The sequence below is a fragment of the Borostomias antarcticus genome (assembly GCF_949987555.1).
Source record: "Borostomias antarcticus genome assembly, chromosome: 2".
Taxonomy (NCBI): Eukaryota; Metazoa; Chordata; class Actinopteri; order Stomiiformes; family Stomiidae; genus Borostomias; species Borostomias antarcticus.
This window is the reverse complement of record NC_140235.1, coordinates 25,545,896-25,564,069: the sequence shown is the minus strand read 5'-3', so window position 1 is coordinate 25,564,069 and position 18,174 is coordinate 25,545,896. Positions and strand designations below refer to the sequence as shown.

The 18,174-nt window shown below is 46.7% G+C and overlaps 1 protein-coding gene across 2 annotated transcripts; it reads right to left on the bottom strand.

The window, feature by feature from the left end:
* Window positions 1-328: 328 nt before the first annotated feature.
* Window positions 329-10,279, bottom strand: mtmr6 (myotubularin related protein 6). Of its 2 annotated transcripts, XM_084455882.1 has the most exons (15): window positions 10,125-10,279; window positions 8,214-8,333; window positions 6,839-7,001; window positions 6,542-6,699; window positions 6,189-6,317; window positions 5,332-5,466; window positions 5,028-5,160; window positions 4,365-4,474; window positions 3,972-4,097; window positions 3,313-3,362; window positions 3,115-3,208; window positions 2,414-2,520; window positions 2,139-2,273; window positions 1,895-2,021; window positions 329-1,047 (listed from the first exon to the last, which is right to left on the bottom strand). In XM_084455882.1, the coding sequence occupies exons 1-15, from the start codon at window positions 10,146-10,148 to the stop codon at window positions 691-693; spliced, it is 1,968 nt and encodes a 655-aa protein (XP_084312008.1). In that variant the 5' UTR covers window positions 10,149-10,279; the 3' UTR covers window positions 329-690. The 2 variants fall into 2 exon arrangements, with proteins under 2 accessions (XP_084312008.1, XP_084312007.1); XM_084455881.1 differs by having other exon boundaries at window positions 5,028-5,466.
* Between the last annotated feature and the right edge of the window lie 7,895 nt (window positions 10,280-18,174).

Sequence of the window (18,174 nt, the reverse complement as noted above, 5' to 3'; positions counted from 1 at the left end):
AAGCAAAAAAAAAAAGTTTGTGAGATGAGGCTTTATAAACAGTTTGGCGGGAGACTCAATACAAGATGAATTTTTCTATTAGATTGGACACAACAAATCAAATAGGCATCAGTGGATATTCAGATTACATCGAACTTCTCCTCTGGGGATATTCCTGGCTTTGGATGGCAAAATATTTGTTCAAATGATTTCCTGTTAAAACGAGGTTATGTATTAAAACTGGGTTGTGATGAGGACTACAGGCTTCTACTTTTGATGTCTCCACAAATAAAATTCAGCACAAACTCAAACGCTTGATTCTTTTGATTAATTTATTCTTATTTTTTTCTTCATTAATTCTTCCTAGTGCTTTTCAACATTCATAAAAAAACAAGCTTCTCCAAGTGCAGTAAATGCCATAACGTTTCTTTCCGTAGAGTTTTACTATACAGACGTACACCTACATCCAATCTGCGACTCAGGAACAGTGTAACGCAACACGTACATACATTCACTCATATATGCGCACGTGCGCGCACACACACACACGCACGCACGTGCGCGCGCGCACACACACACACACACACACACACACACACACTCATTCTCTCTCTCTCATTCAGTAACCCCACATTCCCACAAGCCCCCCCCCCCCCACCAACCAAAGTCCAATCTTGACACATCTCCCCCTCCAGGTATCCCAGAGTTCCCTCAGCAGGTCATGCGCGCCACGCCGAACTCCAGGCTGACCACGGCGGGCTCAGCCTTGGCCTCGCCGTATGTCCCCCGCAGCTCGCAGTAGCTCTGCTTGCGCTCCGTGGCGCTGCTGCCCTCTACTGTCCTCTCCGCGTCACTGCGCTCCTCGCCCTCGGTGGCCTCCTCTCCCACCTCCTCGTCCTGCCGCTCCTCCTCCTGCTGCCTCTGCGCCTCCTTGCGGCTGAGGGGGGCACCCAGGATGAGGGAGTGGGGTCGCGGGGGGAGGCCGTGGGGGACAGGGCGCTGGGGGCCCCTCGCGGGGGGGGCTGGGGGGGCCGCGCTGGGGAGCGTCACCCCTAGCTGCTGCAGTCTCTGGAGGAAGAGAGAGAGAGAAAGAAAAAGCAAATATTTACAGTTGGAGAGTAGGACGCCCCTTCCCAGAAAAAATGACTTGTGGTGCTAAACCAAAAATACATAAGTCTCAAAAGCAGCACATCAAGAGATGGAGGCTATGGTAGCACTCAGCACTTCAAAAATGACAGGGGCAGATCCTCAATTTCACCATTTTATTGTTAGCTGTCAATTTGTTAACGTAATTGACATTGTAAGGCTGAAACGTTAACAAAATGACAGCCAACAATAACAGAGGCGTCATGCCTATAGAACTTGAGGGGGCACATGCCCGCTCAGATTTCTTTTCTTTTTTTTTTTTTTTACATTTCTGTTATTGTTTGTTTACCATAACATTTTACAATGCAGAGCTATGATTCTTTTCTCTACTGAGCTGAATGTATTATTTTAATAATGTCAGAGACCACCTCGAAAAGCCACCATAACCTCTTTCAAAAAGCCAAACATCCTCTTCACCGGTGGATTTGGTTTCTTCCAAATTAACACTGGACCTGGAAGCCCCCCCCCTCGCCTCATCTCAGATAAACACGTTTTCATGGTCTGCTTGCATACATTTAGATTAAGGTTGTCCTTAACTGATGAACATTTCCTCCAAATATTAGGCCTACATAACAAATACATAGCCTCCATCTCTTGATGTGCTGCTTCTGAAAGAGCAAATATTGTTCTTTACTGAGACTGAGAAAGAAGGAGGGAGAGAGAAAGTGTGAAGGTGAGAAAGAGGAAACATTGTTATTTACTGAGACTCAGAGAGAGAGAGAGAGAGAGAGAGAGAGAGAGAGAGAGAGAGAGAGAGACCAGTACTTACAGCCTCTAGTGCCTGCAGTGTGTTCTCCAGTTGGCGGTTGCTCTCCTTCATGGTCAGTACGTTCTTCAGCACAGACTGACGAGGGTGCATGGAGCGATCAAACTGGTGATACATGTTCCTCCAGAACCTGGGACACACACACATTCATGAGAAAAGAGAGTGAGAGAGGACAGAAAGAGCGAGAGGAAGGGAACACGGAGGACAAACGAGCAAAAGAGCGGCTACAGGGAGGAATAAGACTCACTTGAAGTGGTAGGGCAACGTGGAGGGCTCTAGGACGGGGTGTGCCTCTGCATAGGCGGGGCTGTAGGCGGGGTTTACGTAGTTGTGCTGCTCACTCAACAGGAACGCCCACAGAGAGTGAGTCCTGTCCCTCAGTCTGAGAGAAAGAGAGGAAGCATGAGAGAGAGAGAGAGAGAGAGAGAGAGAGAGAGAGTGAGCGAGCGAGCCCAAGTATTACCGAGCATGTGTGTTTGTGTGTGTGTACTGTAAGTGTGTGTGTGTGTGTGTAAAACTCACTGCAGCTCCTCTCTCTGTCTCTGGCTGTTGCCCAGGAAGTTGCCATACTGGCAGGAATGGACGTGCTCATGGATCTGAAGCAGGAGCCACTCGCTGAACTCAAACGCCTAGGGATTACACACACGTCACACACACACACAACCATCATCATCATCATCATCAGTGGGTGAGTTATCAACCAGATTGAGTTTTTACCATGCTTCTCAGTCACACACACACACACACACACACACACACACACACACATATATAGGGATGTAACAATAACCGGTATAATGATAAACCATGATAAAATTTGATTAAATGTATCGCGATAAAATGATCACTAAAAACCGTGTTCACTATTACCATGCTTTGAAAAACTCCACTGTAAATACCAGTAAATACCAGCATCAACCAAAGCTAGCAACAGTCTCCAAGACGCATTATTTTATTGATGCAAACAAAAAGTGCATAGTGCTGCTATTTGAAAACTATTTGTGGTTTTCAATATAAAACTTAGTGAAATGTTTTCAGAGTGTAGCTTTTGAACATTTTCAGCATATTTTAACAGTACCGTGATAATACTGATAACCGTCATCATTTTGGTCACTATAATCGTGATGTGAAATTTTCATACCGTTACATCTCTACACACACACACACACACACACACACACACACACACACACACACACACACACACACACACAAAGCCCTACCTGGGGGAACTGTTCAGTGAGCTGCCACACACACTCAAGGAACTGCGTGAAGACTGGAGAGACCTCCTTGGGGTCCCCGTCCAGCTGGTCACACCTGGGGCGGGGCAGAGACAGGGGGTGGGGACGCGGGACCTGTAGCCCGTCAGACTCACAGACACGCTGGTGGACGCCATAGAGCAGAGCCCTAACCTTACTCACCTGTCTGCGAACTTGTGTCCAAACGAGATCCAGTCCTTCTCTATGAGCACCTGGAAAAGGGATTAGCTCATTGGGTAAAAAGGCTGAGACACCTCGCCTGAGGAAAACGGGGACTACACCAAAAGGTCACACAGGCCCTCGTTTACTAAGCGATAGTACGACAGAAACTCGGCTCACCAAGTTCGGCATTTAACAAATTGGATGGACGCGAGTTGCAGCTATTTGTGTGCAATGGTTTTTGCATGGGCTACACACTTAAAATCACGGAAGCTGCCGGCACGCTGTCATATGTCTGATAGTGTGAATTTACATGTGTGAATCATCCCTTAAGGTCAAATTGTAAAACACGGCACACCACAGCAATCTTTGCAAGGAGAGTGACGACTGGCTATTGGATGAGTGTTGGAGAAATGTATGTTCTTGGCCGTATTACCCATCTCCATGTCATGAACTGCAAGGGCGAGGCCAGAATATGTATGGGTGTGATATTCAAATGACCACTCATCCGCCACATTTATCAACGCCCGATCATTCGTACCATGGGATTGGCGGCATACGAACTTTCGAATCACACGAGAACGCTGTCGTACTGTAATTTCTGCGATCGGATCTGTAAATGAGGGCCGGAGTGTGTGTGTTTGTGTGTTAGAGGGTCGTACCATGAAGCCCTTGATGGTGCGGTAGTAGGGGTCCATGAGGAGCGCCCCCAGGGAGCAGACTTGGGCGGTGCGATCCCACCCATCTGAGCAGTGCACCAACACACTGGCCCCCTCTGACGTCACAGCCTAAGAAGAGGGGGAGGGAGGGAGAGATTTTTTGTTTTATTTCACACCTGCTTTGGCAATGTAAACATATGTTTCCCATGCAAATAAAGCCCTGTGGATTGAACTGAGAGACAGAGAGAGAGAGAGAGAGAGAGAGAGAGAGATAGAGAGAGATTAAGGACAGTGCAAGTGACATTGGCACTGAATAACTGGTTCTTCTGTGCAGTGGGATGAGGGATAGAGAGAGAGAGAGTTGTTCAGAGGAGAGGAGGGGAGGCTGGGACTTACCTTGGCGAGGAAGATGGCGGCGTCTACAACAGCTTTGATGTGTCGGAGCCAGCCACAGTTCTCCAGCCCCAGCAGGTAGTCACTCACAGAGAGAGACCGGGTTCCCATCACTGCAAGAAAGGGGAGGTTGATTATATTTAGACTACGCCATTCACAGAGAACAACTGTTACCAACTAAAGTGTGTTACTCTGTTGGTCTGCGTGCGTGTGTGTGTGTGTGTGTGTGTGTGTGTGTGTGTGTGTGTGTGTGTTTGCCCGAAAGTACGATGGTTTAACAGTTCCTGGAGCCAGGACCAAGAGCCGTGGGGAGGCAGCCTTCAGTTTTTATGCCCCCAGCCTCTGGAATACCCTGCCAGAATGCCTAAGGATGGCTGAAACTGTGGGAACTTTTAAGCAAGATCTTACCTTTTAATCTTGCTTTCATCATGGAGTTTTACCTATATATAAATTATTATTTTTTTTTTTTACATACTCACTTTTAGTTTTTTACTTACTTTCTATTCTCTTACTTTCTATTCTCTTTTACCATATAACATATGTCATGTTTTTTCTCTTATTTTTATCTACTATTTTAACTGTTTTTAATTGTTCTGTAAAGCGCTGTGGGCTACATTTGTTTGTATGAACAGTGCTATATAAATAAAGTTGACTTTGACTCCTAACCTTCCAATAGTTTCTGCAGGCTGGCCCTCATCACATGGATGTTCTCGATCCCCACAAACTGGAACCGGATGTTGGAGTAGTTGTCTTCATTCTCATAGCCTTTCCCCGCTGCGCGGTTAGCCAGAGCATTCAGCTGGATACGGAGAGGGAGAGAGAGGGAGAGACAGAGAGAGAGGGAGAGACAGAGAGAGAGGGGTGGTGAGAGGATGTTTTGCCTGCCGAACGGCCCGATTATATTCATGCTCAACTTATCTCTCCGTCCCCCGCCGCCGTTGAATTGTAGTTCTGGGAGGAGGGTCCTTACCTTGGGCCTGGTGTCCATGACGTAGACGAACCGGCTGTTGTGGTTGGCCTTGCTAATGGCCTGCAGCATGTGCTCGTCCTCCAGGCATCGCGCGCTGAACCCAGAGAGAGGCTGGCTGCACCGACACACCGCCGCCTGCAGGGGCCATAGCCGAGCACAGAGCACACCAATTACAGGCTGACTACTTCTCTCTCACTCTCACACACGCACACTCACACTAGAGATGCGAATATTGCGGATATATCCGCGACATCCACGGATATCCGCCTCCGCGGGTGGGTGGGCCAATAAAAATCAACATTGTGATTCATTTCGGGTGGATTGTGGGTGGATTTGTCAGTTATATTCGTATTTAATAACTACTATAACTATATAAATTATATTATAACTGCGAGAAAGCACGAGACCTGCCAGCAGCTCACTCAAATACCCTCGACCACTTCGTCAACCGAGATCCTGCGAAAGCGAGCCTATAATCTTTAAATTGTTTAAGTCAAGAAAATGCGCCTTTATGAAAAGCGAATGAGCACGAACGGCTGGACATAATTTAAATGTAAATACAATAACTTCATGTTTGGCGGATTGGGTACGGGTGAGGGTCTCTAAATGTTAGAAGATAATTACATCGGTTGGGTGGCGGGTGGATGATTGATGAGTGCACGCGGATTTGGGTGCGCTCAAACTCCATCCGCGCATCTCTAACGCACACACAGACACACACACATTATGACTGGAATATATCTGAATAGCAAATCGTACCAGGAAGCTGTGCAGCTGTTACAGTGTGTGTGTGTGTGTGTGTGTGTGTGTGTGCGCGTGTGTGTGATACAGAGTAAGGTTTTGAGGTGTGACAGTACCTTCTTCTCCTGGTAGAAGTATGTCAGTACTGGGAAGCGTCCTTTGCTCCTGAACTTTGAACTTCCCACTATAATGGGTTTACTGGCTGTGATGGGAACATACAGGTCCTTCGGGTAGGTCTCACACACCTAACGCAAACACACATAAAAGTAGAGTCAATAAAGAGTAATTAGCAAATATTTGAAACCAACTACATCCTGTTGTTTAGCATAACTGGCTGCTGGCTATATCACAACAGCAGCAAGTCTACTAGGACAACAAATGATCCCTGTCTGGGCCATTCTGGAACACAGCCCTGCTGCCTCTGTCAGAATGTCCTAATTGGCCACCCCACAACCCATGTCCCGCCCACCTTGTAAGCTCTGTTGACATCAGTGAGCTGCCATTGATCGCAGGGGACGCCCATCCTCTCGAACTCTGCCCCCAGGTCGATGAGCTGCCAGCCCTCCTCTCTCTGCTGGTCGTTTTGTTTAGGGTTGTAGGAGAACGCATAGAGCTCCTCGTAGGCCACTGCAGAGGGAGGGGGGCAAGTGAGTCTGACTTCATCTCATCCCTTGAAAGTGCCCTCACTCAATCCCCCCCCCCCCCCCCCCCCAATGTGATACAAGCACACACTCGCACACACACAGACTCACACTCACACACACACCTGGACGTAGCAATCGCAGTAGGGAGCTGTATATATCGTGGCAGTCTCTTTCTCTCTGGACCACAAAATGAACCACGCGAAAGTTGCGGCACTGGATGACCAGAGGGCAACCACTGGTGGTCAAAGACAGCTTCTCCACAGACGCGATGTGGTGGTGCAGGATCTGGAACACATGGCAACAAGGATACCAGCTTAATAAGGCAATAAGGTTAACTACCGCACCAATACATTGTCATACCGATGAAATGTTGGGCATTTTCTAAACTTCAGCATATAGTCTAGGGGGAAAGACAAGACAATGCATTAAATCGACATACTCCATTAAAAAATTATGTTTTCCAACCCTGTATTCCAGCCCTGGGAAGTTATTAAGATGCATAAATTGGAATAGATAATGACTGGCAGAACGTTCCTTGCACATGGTTACAGTCACTCAGTGACAAATACAAAAACAAAACTGCGGGCCAGGCAGGCACACACACACACACAAACGAACAAACACACACACACTCTTTAAAATGCTGATCTCACCAGCAGTGAGCCACACAGTGGCTCAGCCCCTGTTCAATATTTGAGGAGCTGGACACACACACACAGCCACACACACACACACACACACACACACACAAGTTTCGCTGTGTTCAGCAGTAGGAAGGAAGAGGAAGCCTGGCAGTGTCTCTGTGGTCATCTTTTTCTCTTTTCCCCTCCCTCACACATTAGAGGAGAGTCACTCTTTTTTCAGTATCCTAGAATCCAAACCAATGGGGTGGATTGCAGGCGCTTCCAATGAGGACCGCTTGAACGTAGTGGAAGGCAGCCCATACCGCAACACTGACCAACCATCCATTCTACCAAACCCTGTCCTTCCCCATCCCTCTCTCCTCCCTTCCCTTTCTCCTCCTCCTCTCTTCTCTTCCATCTCTCCTTCCCATATCTTCCCTCTCTCCTCCTCCCTTCCCTTTGTCCTCCTCTCCTCCCTTCCCTCTCTCCTCCTCCCTTCCCTCTCCACCTCTCTCCGCCTCACCTGACCAACTTGTTCTGAAATGACCATACAGTTACCATACGGACGCCAACCAGTCGCCCAAGAGGGCAGGACTAACCCAGTTCCCACAGTTTTAACAGTAAATCCTCTTTCAGCTAGAGACAGAAAACACACAAACACACACACACACACACACGCACGCACGCACGCACGCACACACACCACATTCAGACTGCCTGGGCGTGTGCCCTACTTCAAAACACACAGACCTTGTTCAGGCCTGGAGGTCTAGCCTACATAACCACACCCATGATTTTATATTGCATAGCCTAATTCATGTTGCCGTTGAAATGCCAAGTGTGAAATGTTGAGTGAGGGGGGGGATTCTCTCACCCATATCTCCTGGGCTCCTGCTGCATTGCTCTCCACGAAGATGAGGTGTGTGGCCGTAAGATGTAGCGTCCCACTGGTGGTCTTGTTGCTGAAACGATCCAAAAGACGTACCTGCTCCACCTATCCACACACACACACACACACACACACACACACACACACACACACACACACACACACACACACACACACACACACACACACACACACACACACACACACACACACACACACACACACACACACACACACACGAATCTGGATAATGATCATCTGATCAAACACGGGTCAAAACTGATGCGCTAATGCATCAGTCTCACTTAAACATTTAGCCCCTCCATGTACCACTAGACCCATAGACTACAGCTTGGTAGAACATTGAGGAGGCTTTTACACAGCAAATCCTGAGTAAGTGACTGTACTTTTCCTATTCGATTGTGGCAGTAGTGAACCATTAGGGAGACGTCTCTGTACAGCCCAGATTTTCCAGCAGTCTTAACGGTTTCCCCACAGTTTATCCCTCTCTGTCTAAAACAGTCTCCCGGCAACCAGCTAGCCACTAGGCAACCCAACAAGACAGTGTTCAGTCAAGATCTGGCGTAGGCACACACAGGAAGTAGCCTATAAAGTATGTGTGTGTGTGTGTGTGTGTGTGTTTGTGTGTGTAAGAGAGAGACTAGGAGACAGAGATAGAGAGTGAGAGAGAAACAACGAGAGACAGAGAGAGATGTAGAGAGCGAGTCAGTGAGAGAAATAGAGAGGGAGCAAGCTGTTCGATGATCGTGAATGAAGCTGACGTGGCCACCTTTCTTCCTCCCTTCCATAATGTAATCACAGACCAGAGATACGTCACAGGATAATTGATTGAAAGACATGATTCCAGCCGTTGTGCACCAGTCCATCTTTGTCTCTGAAGGTGGAGGCTGAGAAAAAATGTGTGCTTATGGGTTCACATAGGCTAAGGCGCACATTCTACATGATTCATGAAGCATGCACTAGTCCCCTACCATACAAAGACAATCTGTGGAAAGATTTCAATGGGATTAATGCAAGCATAGATTGAAACACAAATGCATATTCAAGGTGGAGGATAGACAATTGGGACTCGGAAAAAAAATCAATTGCGTCATTGCCATAGTTTGCCAACATGGGGCACGGGTCACACCCCTGCCAGTGACAACACCCTATTTAGCAAAACAAAAACCTTCTGTGGTTCAAGCGGTAACATGTTTGGCCTGCAGTTTGGCCTGGTCTGTAGTCGAAACAAATCCCGACTGCCCCGTAATATGTTGCGCTATTAGGCTATCTGTAAGACTAGCAATATACAGCATATCTGGCCAGCTAGCTTGATTTAATAGCGCATATTAGGTCAAGTAGGCGGCTCGCTGGAGAACGGGTCACTGGTGCACAACAACATCTGACACTGACGAAGCAGGAGTCAACCAAGGCCTGAGAGTTTCAAGATAGCCAGTTGTCCGAAATTCAGATAGCGTTAGCTAGCTAGATAGCTTGGGCCGTTCTCACGTCTGGTTTTGATGAAACCGAAACTAACTGGCATGTTTCCTCAAATCAAGCACGGCCGACACAAGCAAACAATGTTGTTCATCCCGTCAGTCAAAAAACCTTGTCGTTAGCTAGCCAGACAGCTATAGCAAGAACAAGCTAAGTTAGCTAAAACAGCTGGTACAGTGGCATCATTCACGTTCATGTCAACCAAGGATGATATAAAGATAGCTCGCTATAGTCAGAAACGTTTTGGTTGAAGTACAGTGGTAAATTCTAGCTCGCCTAACTCTACCATGCAGTTAGGAAGCTAAGCGAACTAGCTAGGCTTCGATAACATTATAGCTACTATTAGCGTTACTAGCTAGCTAGCCATCAGCATCACTTCACACTGGCCTTGCTGCTTACCTTTGGCGTTCGGATATGCTCCATAACTCTGTTGAGACAGCTGTCAGTGCATGCACTAATTCAAAATGTGGAAACGATATGACTTGCGGATCTATGAAGATACCACAAGTGATCGTAGCCGTGTCATGCAGTGAACGTTTGCAACAAATGGGAGTTTCTCGTTGGTGGTTGTTAAGCACAGGGAGCTTCCTGTTTGGGTGTCTCCGACGCAAAGTGACGTAAGTGATGAAGCGCCCTCTAGTGGTACGGTTCGCACATGGATGTATTAATAGAACCGCTAGATATTCGCACCGTTGTAATAAAGGGGTAGTCTGCTCTTTTGGACATTCTGGTGATACTGGCTAATTCACCCCTAGGCCCTACCCCTTGCTCCTAACACTTCATTTTGCGTGTTCATTTTTAGGGGTAGGGTCATCCCAGTCCTCGAGAGTGTCAAGTGTAGGGGTAAGGGCAGGGCTGGACTGGGACAAAAAATCGGCCCTGGCATTTTTGGCCCAGACCGGCCCACCACAATCGGTCGGACACAGGGCTGGACTGGGTGAATATTTCCTGCCGGGAAATGTAGCCCCAGTCAGGCCACAAGCCGAGCCGACGCGGTGAGATGGAACACCTTCAGTTTCGTTTTGTTGACGGGGGGGGGGGGTGTGCTGCTGCGCGATTTGTTGACGGGGGGGGGGGGGGGGTGCTGCTGCGCGATTTGTTGACGGGGGGGGGGGGGGGGGGGTGCTGCTGCTCTCTAACGGCCCACGCAAATGACACCTGAAACTAACAGAGGGAGGGGTGGGGCCTACATATGCTTGGGCCAGCCCAGTGTCAGTATAGAAAATGGACCAATGGGCCGCTGTCCCTGCTCTATGGGCCGTTCGTTAGCCCTTTTTTTTTTTAGATCGGCCCACAAGTAGGTCCGGCCCACCGGGCATTTGCCCGGTACGCCACATGGCCAGTCCGGCCCTGGGTAAGGGCGAGGGCTATATAGCCCTCGAAACTGAGATTTTTCAGACCCACACTTCAAACTGAGGGCTATGAGCAAGCAACAAAAGAACACCACACATTTCCAAAATACTACTGTTGTATCACAGAATATCATTTTAAGATCTTTTTAGGCGGTAATGTACTTAACTTCAAAACTGTGGTCAATTTATCAAGATAGAGCCAATTAGAAAATTTGCTCGGACGTTTTCGGAGCTATAGCGTGCCATCAAGATGACTGGGCGGTCAGCGCTCATGGTAGACCACCGACAACAGCCTTATCTTGGCAAATAGTTTAGAAATTTGCCACTGTCTCTAATGTCTGTGCCGTGGTCTGTTTAGGGTAAGTTTTGTTTTTATTTTGTGTAATCCAAGTTCAAAACATGACTGGAGTGAATGGGAAGCTTTATTTGGCCGGCTCTGGTGCCCACCTTGCGTCACATTCAGCGGAGTGCAATGCAGTGCACTCCGGGCTCTCACCCCGCACATGCCAGTCCAAACCCTGTGTCTCTAGCACCCCCACACAGGGAACCAGCTTCATTCCACGTTAGGGGGTTAATGAGGTCTGGCCTTTGAAAGAGACTTGACTAAGAAATTTGAAAAGGAATGGAAGGAGGCCGTTATAAGGAGATTCAACAATGCAGGGAGACGCCGACTCTACTAAGTGGTGAGTAAGCTATAGCTACAGTGTACTATTGTAATAATAATATGTTGATAGCACCTTTCAACAAAAAATGCAGCCCAAAGTGCTTTACAACAGGAAATGTTACATTCACATAAAAATAGACATAAAATGATCATAAAAGCAGGGAAAATAAGATAGAAGATAAAACAATACAAATATAAAGATGAGAAAAATACAACATTAACGAATAGAATATTATTATTATTATTATTACTGTAATGTGACCCCACTGCTGATGTTTTTGTTATGTCGGTTCATACACAGTTAAAATTTGAGCTAGTAGGTTAATAATAGGCCTATCAATGTAGGATATATGGTATGTGAGACCTGTGGGAAATGCAATGCTGCCCCCCTGTGGTCATCACATGCCCCTCTTACAATAAGGTTCTAGAGCCTGGGCTGCTTCGTTCTAAGTTTTGTTTTTATTCGTGGACTAGACCCGTGTTTCGGATCTTCTCCACAATTTAATGGGTTCTAAGTAGGCCCATGTTACACACTTCCACCGAGTTGTGAAAATCGGTTCATTTGTTTTTGCATAATCCTGTTTACAGACAAACGCACGCACACACGTATACAAGCACGCACGCCGCCGAAAACATCAGGCCTACCTCTCGCCCTGCGCTGTCGCTGGGGCAGAGGTAATGCACATTGTATTTCCTGATACTGTGGAATAAGACGTTTGCGCCCTAGTGCCACTGCGTTGTGTGCAGCTGATGGTCGCTCTGTTCATGGGCCTGCCTTGCAACACTGATTGAGGAAATCCCGGCTGTAGTTCAGCCTGTGAGATTGGTCATAATCACTCCCACACAGTCTGGATAAAGTTCAATATCAACAGAATCCAAACATACCGACAATGGGACAAACATGAGAGACGTCGTTGGTCGCCTAACTGCATTCATCATCATCACCTTTACGTCGCTGGTTGCCTAGCTGCATTCATCAGCAGACTTTACTTCGGTCAGCTCATGGCACAGATATTCAGAAACCTCGGACATGACTGCGAGCAGCCAGCAGATGGCAGACTTTCCCAGGAAATGAGCCAGGCAGCTAGCAAGGTAGTCTACTGCTCCGTTTCAACTGTCACTGGCTGGCTGCCGTTTAGGCTGGCTGTGTCTTTTTGTACCCATAGAGTTTGAATTTTTTGTCAAAATCTGAAATGTATTCGAATTCCATGAAATGTGAATATAACGTGCATTCAATTGAAACACGTAAGTGTGTCTGCCAGTCTGTGTCTGTTTGTCTGTATGCATGGCCTGTTGTATCCGCTGTGCCTGTCTGTTCAGTATCCCTCTGAGGGAGTGTATGAAAGGCCTCGATCCAGTATCAGAGAGGTGCTCTCCAGTCTCCACATCAGAACAGGACACAACAGACAGAGAAAGCCACTCCAGGTGTGCAGACAGGGGCTGAGGGGCTGAACACAGACCTCTTCATAGAGGTTGCCAGCATAGGGGAACAGGGCAGAGGGGGAATGGATTTACAGACATCTTTTGAGTGATTCTGCTGGCTTTCTGAGTGGGACCACAGCTGATGACCAGCACTTTGCTGATGGAACACTTGGCTCTGATCTGAGAGTGTGTGTGTGTGGGGGGGGGACTACGCTAGAGGAGAATGAGCGGAGTTTGAAACCATACCAGGCAGTAGAGCATATTTGATGATAGCTATAGCTTTCTGTTTTACTTCTAGCCATAAGCCCAGGTAGATAAGCGGCAGCAACCAGCAGTATAGAGAGGAAGATGCAGGCTTACTCTTGGCTAGCCAAGTGCACTAGACACTTACCTTCATAGGTCATGGGGAGTTTATGGAAGCTGGGGAGTGTGAGAGGCAGGGGGGTCAGACAGCACTAGCCTAATGGGCCACGGTAATCAATGACCTAAATGCCTTTGAGATGGGGCACAGCACCTCCAGTAGATCACTGTATGTTTGGTATTGTTCACAGCCAGTGTACATGGATGGTGTGTTTACACAACAGAAGGCTCTGAAAAGGTTACTGCTTTTCTTAAAGACTCCTGAGAACAACCCACGCTGCTTTTCAGCTGATAATAAAACATATACTAGAAATGTAGGTTTTTGGTTGCTCATGAACAAAGGAAGGGGCTGCCTACCTAACACATGCACATCTTCATTGTGTTAGTAAAAGATCAGAGAGATGTCATCGTGGTGCCTGTGAGTAGTGGCCTGCAAGGCAGCTGGTGCGCTGGACCAGTGAGGTTGGGGAGTAGGCCAGCAGAGAGACTGTAGCAGGGGGGGGGGGGTGGAGAGACCGTAGCATGTCAGGCAGCAGGTATGCTGGACAGTAGAGAGGCCTGTCGGGCAGCAGATATGGTGGAGAGACTCTCCCGGGTGGGTGTCTATAGCAGCCAGGTGTTCTGGAAGATTCTCTGCTGTGTGTGTTTATACAGAGGCTCGGATTACAAAGACCTGACCTACGCTCCAAGGCTGCTGCTCTGCTGTAATCAGCACACAGTTGTCAGTGAGTACTTTCTCTCCTGTCTTGTGTTTGTAGGGACATCTCAGCTTGTTGTCTCTTTTTACCCATCATTACCTCTGGGCTCTAAACAGAGCCCCGGGACACTGGAGGGTACTGCTCCGAGGAGAAGAGGACAGGGGGGTGGGGGGGGGGGGAAGGAAGAGATGACAGGAGGAGGAGAAAAACCAAGAGGTGAAGAACAAGGACGAGGAGAGGCCGTTTTTCTAGTAGAGCCTGGTTCTAGTGCTGTCTGTAGAAGAGACTGGCTCTGTCTACAGTAGAGACTGGGTCCTGTACTGTAGTACAGACTGTTTGTGGTCTTGACAACAGAATGGAGTGGTACTGGTTCTGTTTACACTCGTATTTCTGGTTCTGTCTTTTATTAGAGACTGGTTTTGATTCTGGCTAGAGTCTGGTCCTGTCTAGAGACTGGTTCTGTTAGACTGGTTTTAATTCTAGCTAGAGTAGAGACTGGTTCTGTCTAGTAGCAGAGACTGTTTCTAGTTCCGAGACCGAGTCCTCTGTCCTCGCTCTGACAAACAAGGCACCCTTGCAGAGCTGAGGCCGTCCATGTCTTATCACATGTCTTATCACATGGGGGAGACAACAACATCTGAGGCTGAGGAGGCCGATCTCGCCCAGCATCTCTACCAATCAACATCTCTGCCAATTAGCTATCTGCCAATCAGCTATCTGCGGCCCAGCAGCATAACACACAGACTACTGTGCGTTGTCTCTCTCTAGAAAAGAAATCTCCCAGCTTCATTACAGAGCAAGCAACATATCAAAGCAAAGTTCACAGAATTGGCCTTTGCTATCTGATCAGTGGTACAGTCAATTGTGCAGCAAAAATCATGATAATATGAGGTTGTTGGGCTGTGGACTCACCTCAGATGTTTTGTGCTGCAACAGCTTTTAGCGAGATGAGTTCTCTTGAACAGCAGGGCCTTCCTTCCACTATGAACTTATGAACTAATGGCCACTATAGCTCAGACATGTTACACACACACACACGCACACACACATGCACGCACGCACACACACACACACACACACACACACACACTAGGCAGCCAAGGGAGATCCATTACAAAACAAGGGAATTGTTCGGTTGGTTGTTATCTTCTGCTCTCAGTGTTGATGAAAGGTGTCAGGACTTAATCACTACATCTCTGTTTTTTCACACACAAATTATTTCATTCTCTTCACATGTAAATAAATCACCATATCGGCTGAAATCTGATCACTTTTCAAACAGTCCAGAGAGAATCAGAGAGAGCCCCTCTGTCCTGCCTGGGCCTCAGATGTGGCTCTGCACTAATGGCTGTTTTCATTTTAATGCCACTTGGAGATGATCAAAAACAGAGCAAGCACTGAGTAGAGAGAGAGAGGGAGGGAGAGAAAGGGCAGGACTACGGGAGTGAGAGACATGAGAGGAGGAGAAAGAGAGAGAAGAAAAAAGATGAATCATAATGTGAGCCACTGTATTGTGGAATTCATGGTAGAAGGCAGCTGGCAGATTGCTTATCAGGACAGTGCACAATATCCTGACTATCAGATGATGATCTGGGAGGTGGTGGCTTAACCAGCAGCTTCATGCCTCTTTAAGAAGACAGTACATTTTTGGCTTTCATTTCCTGTTCAGATAAGGATTCTCACGGAAAGGTGTCCTCCTCAATCTTATCTCCTCGCAGCATCGACCTGTCTCAGAATTAGACTGCAGGGTAACCCTAACCCAAACTCTTATCCCAAACCCATAACTTAAGCCCAATCCATCCCAAATCAATTCCTTTCTCTCTTCTCACCATGGCTGGCTTGTTAAGCAGCATACTAAGTGCTGATTTGTTCACATTAAAGAGATTTAAGAGCCACATATTTGAAGAGCATCAATGGGACAAACATTATTATGGGGTTTTTCTTATCTGTATTTTTGCCTTTTAGTAGGAACTATTTGAGCCTCTGTGTTCTGACATCTAACAAAATAAAGACCAATTCTCCATATTGTATATGGATCTGTTAGCATTTTCCTCAGACACCATCGGCGTGACAGCATTCATATTTAGCACGGGTATCTACAGGGGACGGTGGCAGGGCTGGATTTTTTATAAATTTACATTTTGGCTAATTTTAACAAAAAATACTGCTCCAGAGCTGCCCCTCCTTTCACACACATACTGTATCTACTGCACCCAAGTCAAGCCAGCTAATAGAAATACTATTCGGAATAGAACCCTACCCTGATATAAACACTGAACTACTGTATTACCTCGTACCAGCGTTCCAGCAGGCTACTCTAGAATTCTTTTGCCTGCTCAGCGTTGCCTAAAATTATGAGGTTGCCCTGATACAAATGCAGTATTACTTTGCGCCAGTGTTCCAGGTAGCCTCATGAGACCATTCTGATTTCACAAGCTCACATTGTTCCTCTCACAAATCAGCCTGGATACTCTCCATAGAGATCCATTTGTGACAGATCAGAAAACAATCTTGCTAATCAGCGTTGGTTCTGAGGAAGTTAAAATACAAACAGCTAAACTGGGAGGGTTTAGGTGTGATGACAGTGAGGAGCAGTTGAAGTTAGCGCGTGATAGACAGATGGTTCATCCAATCACCTGCCGAGTATTTTTGAAAGTGCCTGCCCTTTTCCAGACAGTTTCCAAAGGACAGTTCCCAGATGGTTATGTGGAGCGCATCAGGTTACAGTATGTTCCAGGTAGGCTACTCTTGAATTATTTTGCCATTGCTCAGCTTTGCCCAAAATGAGTTTTCTATTGTCCACCCAATAGTAGTAGCTAGCTAGCTAGCTTGCTAATGTTAGCCAAACCAAGCTATCATTCAGTTGGGATTTGCCAAACGCAACATGTCTGCTATGTTTTACTCCAGTCACTTAAAATTAGTGTGTTCTACTCCAGTCACTTTATACATTTAACAACATTAGTGATCAGAACAGTTGCATGAACATGTCTTCTGGTTGATCTAGCAGTCAGTAAAATCGACCAAATGTGAAGAGGTGGACATCATTGTATTCCTCTTGGCCTACAGAATCTAACAATGTGCTTATGAGCAGTTTGCAGTCAATTATTGTCGTTCTAAACAGAGAATAACTGCCAATTGATCACCATTCAGTTGGGACTTAAGCTCAGGAGCAAAATACATTTCCCCATTCTGTATGGCACCCGGTTCCGAGTTCTAGGGGGAATGACGGGAATATAATAGATTAAATGGGCAATCACTGATTGCTCCAAGGGGTATCATAACTACTGTAGTTGTGAAGAAAACCATGTTCCTAAGAACTGGATAGATAGAAATCTCCTACTATTCGGCTCTGAGAGGACTGCATGCTTAAGCGATCACATGGTTAATGGAGGCTCAAAATAGTTCCTCAGCAGATTAAAAAATCTTGGTTAAGGGGGATATAAATGACATTTTTATGTAGACAAATCCATCCACTGATCTTTTCGAAAGGGTTGGGGGGAAAGTATTGCTTCCCCCCCCCCCCCCCCAAAAAAGAAAATTGGTTATGAATATATCATTTTCAAACTTTTGTCTGAGGCTTGGTTCCCATCTCTTGTGAGCTAATAGTATTACGACATTGGTACCATGCAGTATCTCTGTCAGGAGTTGTAATGCTATTAGCTAATGAGCCTTGTTCATTTTTTTTTTTTGTGAAAATATATACAATAACTGGCATCCATTGGCTGTGTTTGTAACAATCAGAGAAACATTATGGGGAAAAATGGTTAAAAGTGTTAAGATCACTTGACTACAATTGTTATTCCCATTGCCAATACATTTTGCTTTGAATACTGAAACTACCATTACAGGACTACAGTGACACATTATCAGCCACACAGTGACACTGCACACATAGTTAGAAGCGACATGGCACACACCACACACACAATTTTCTGGTGTCACCAGTGGAAATT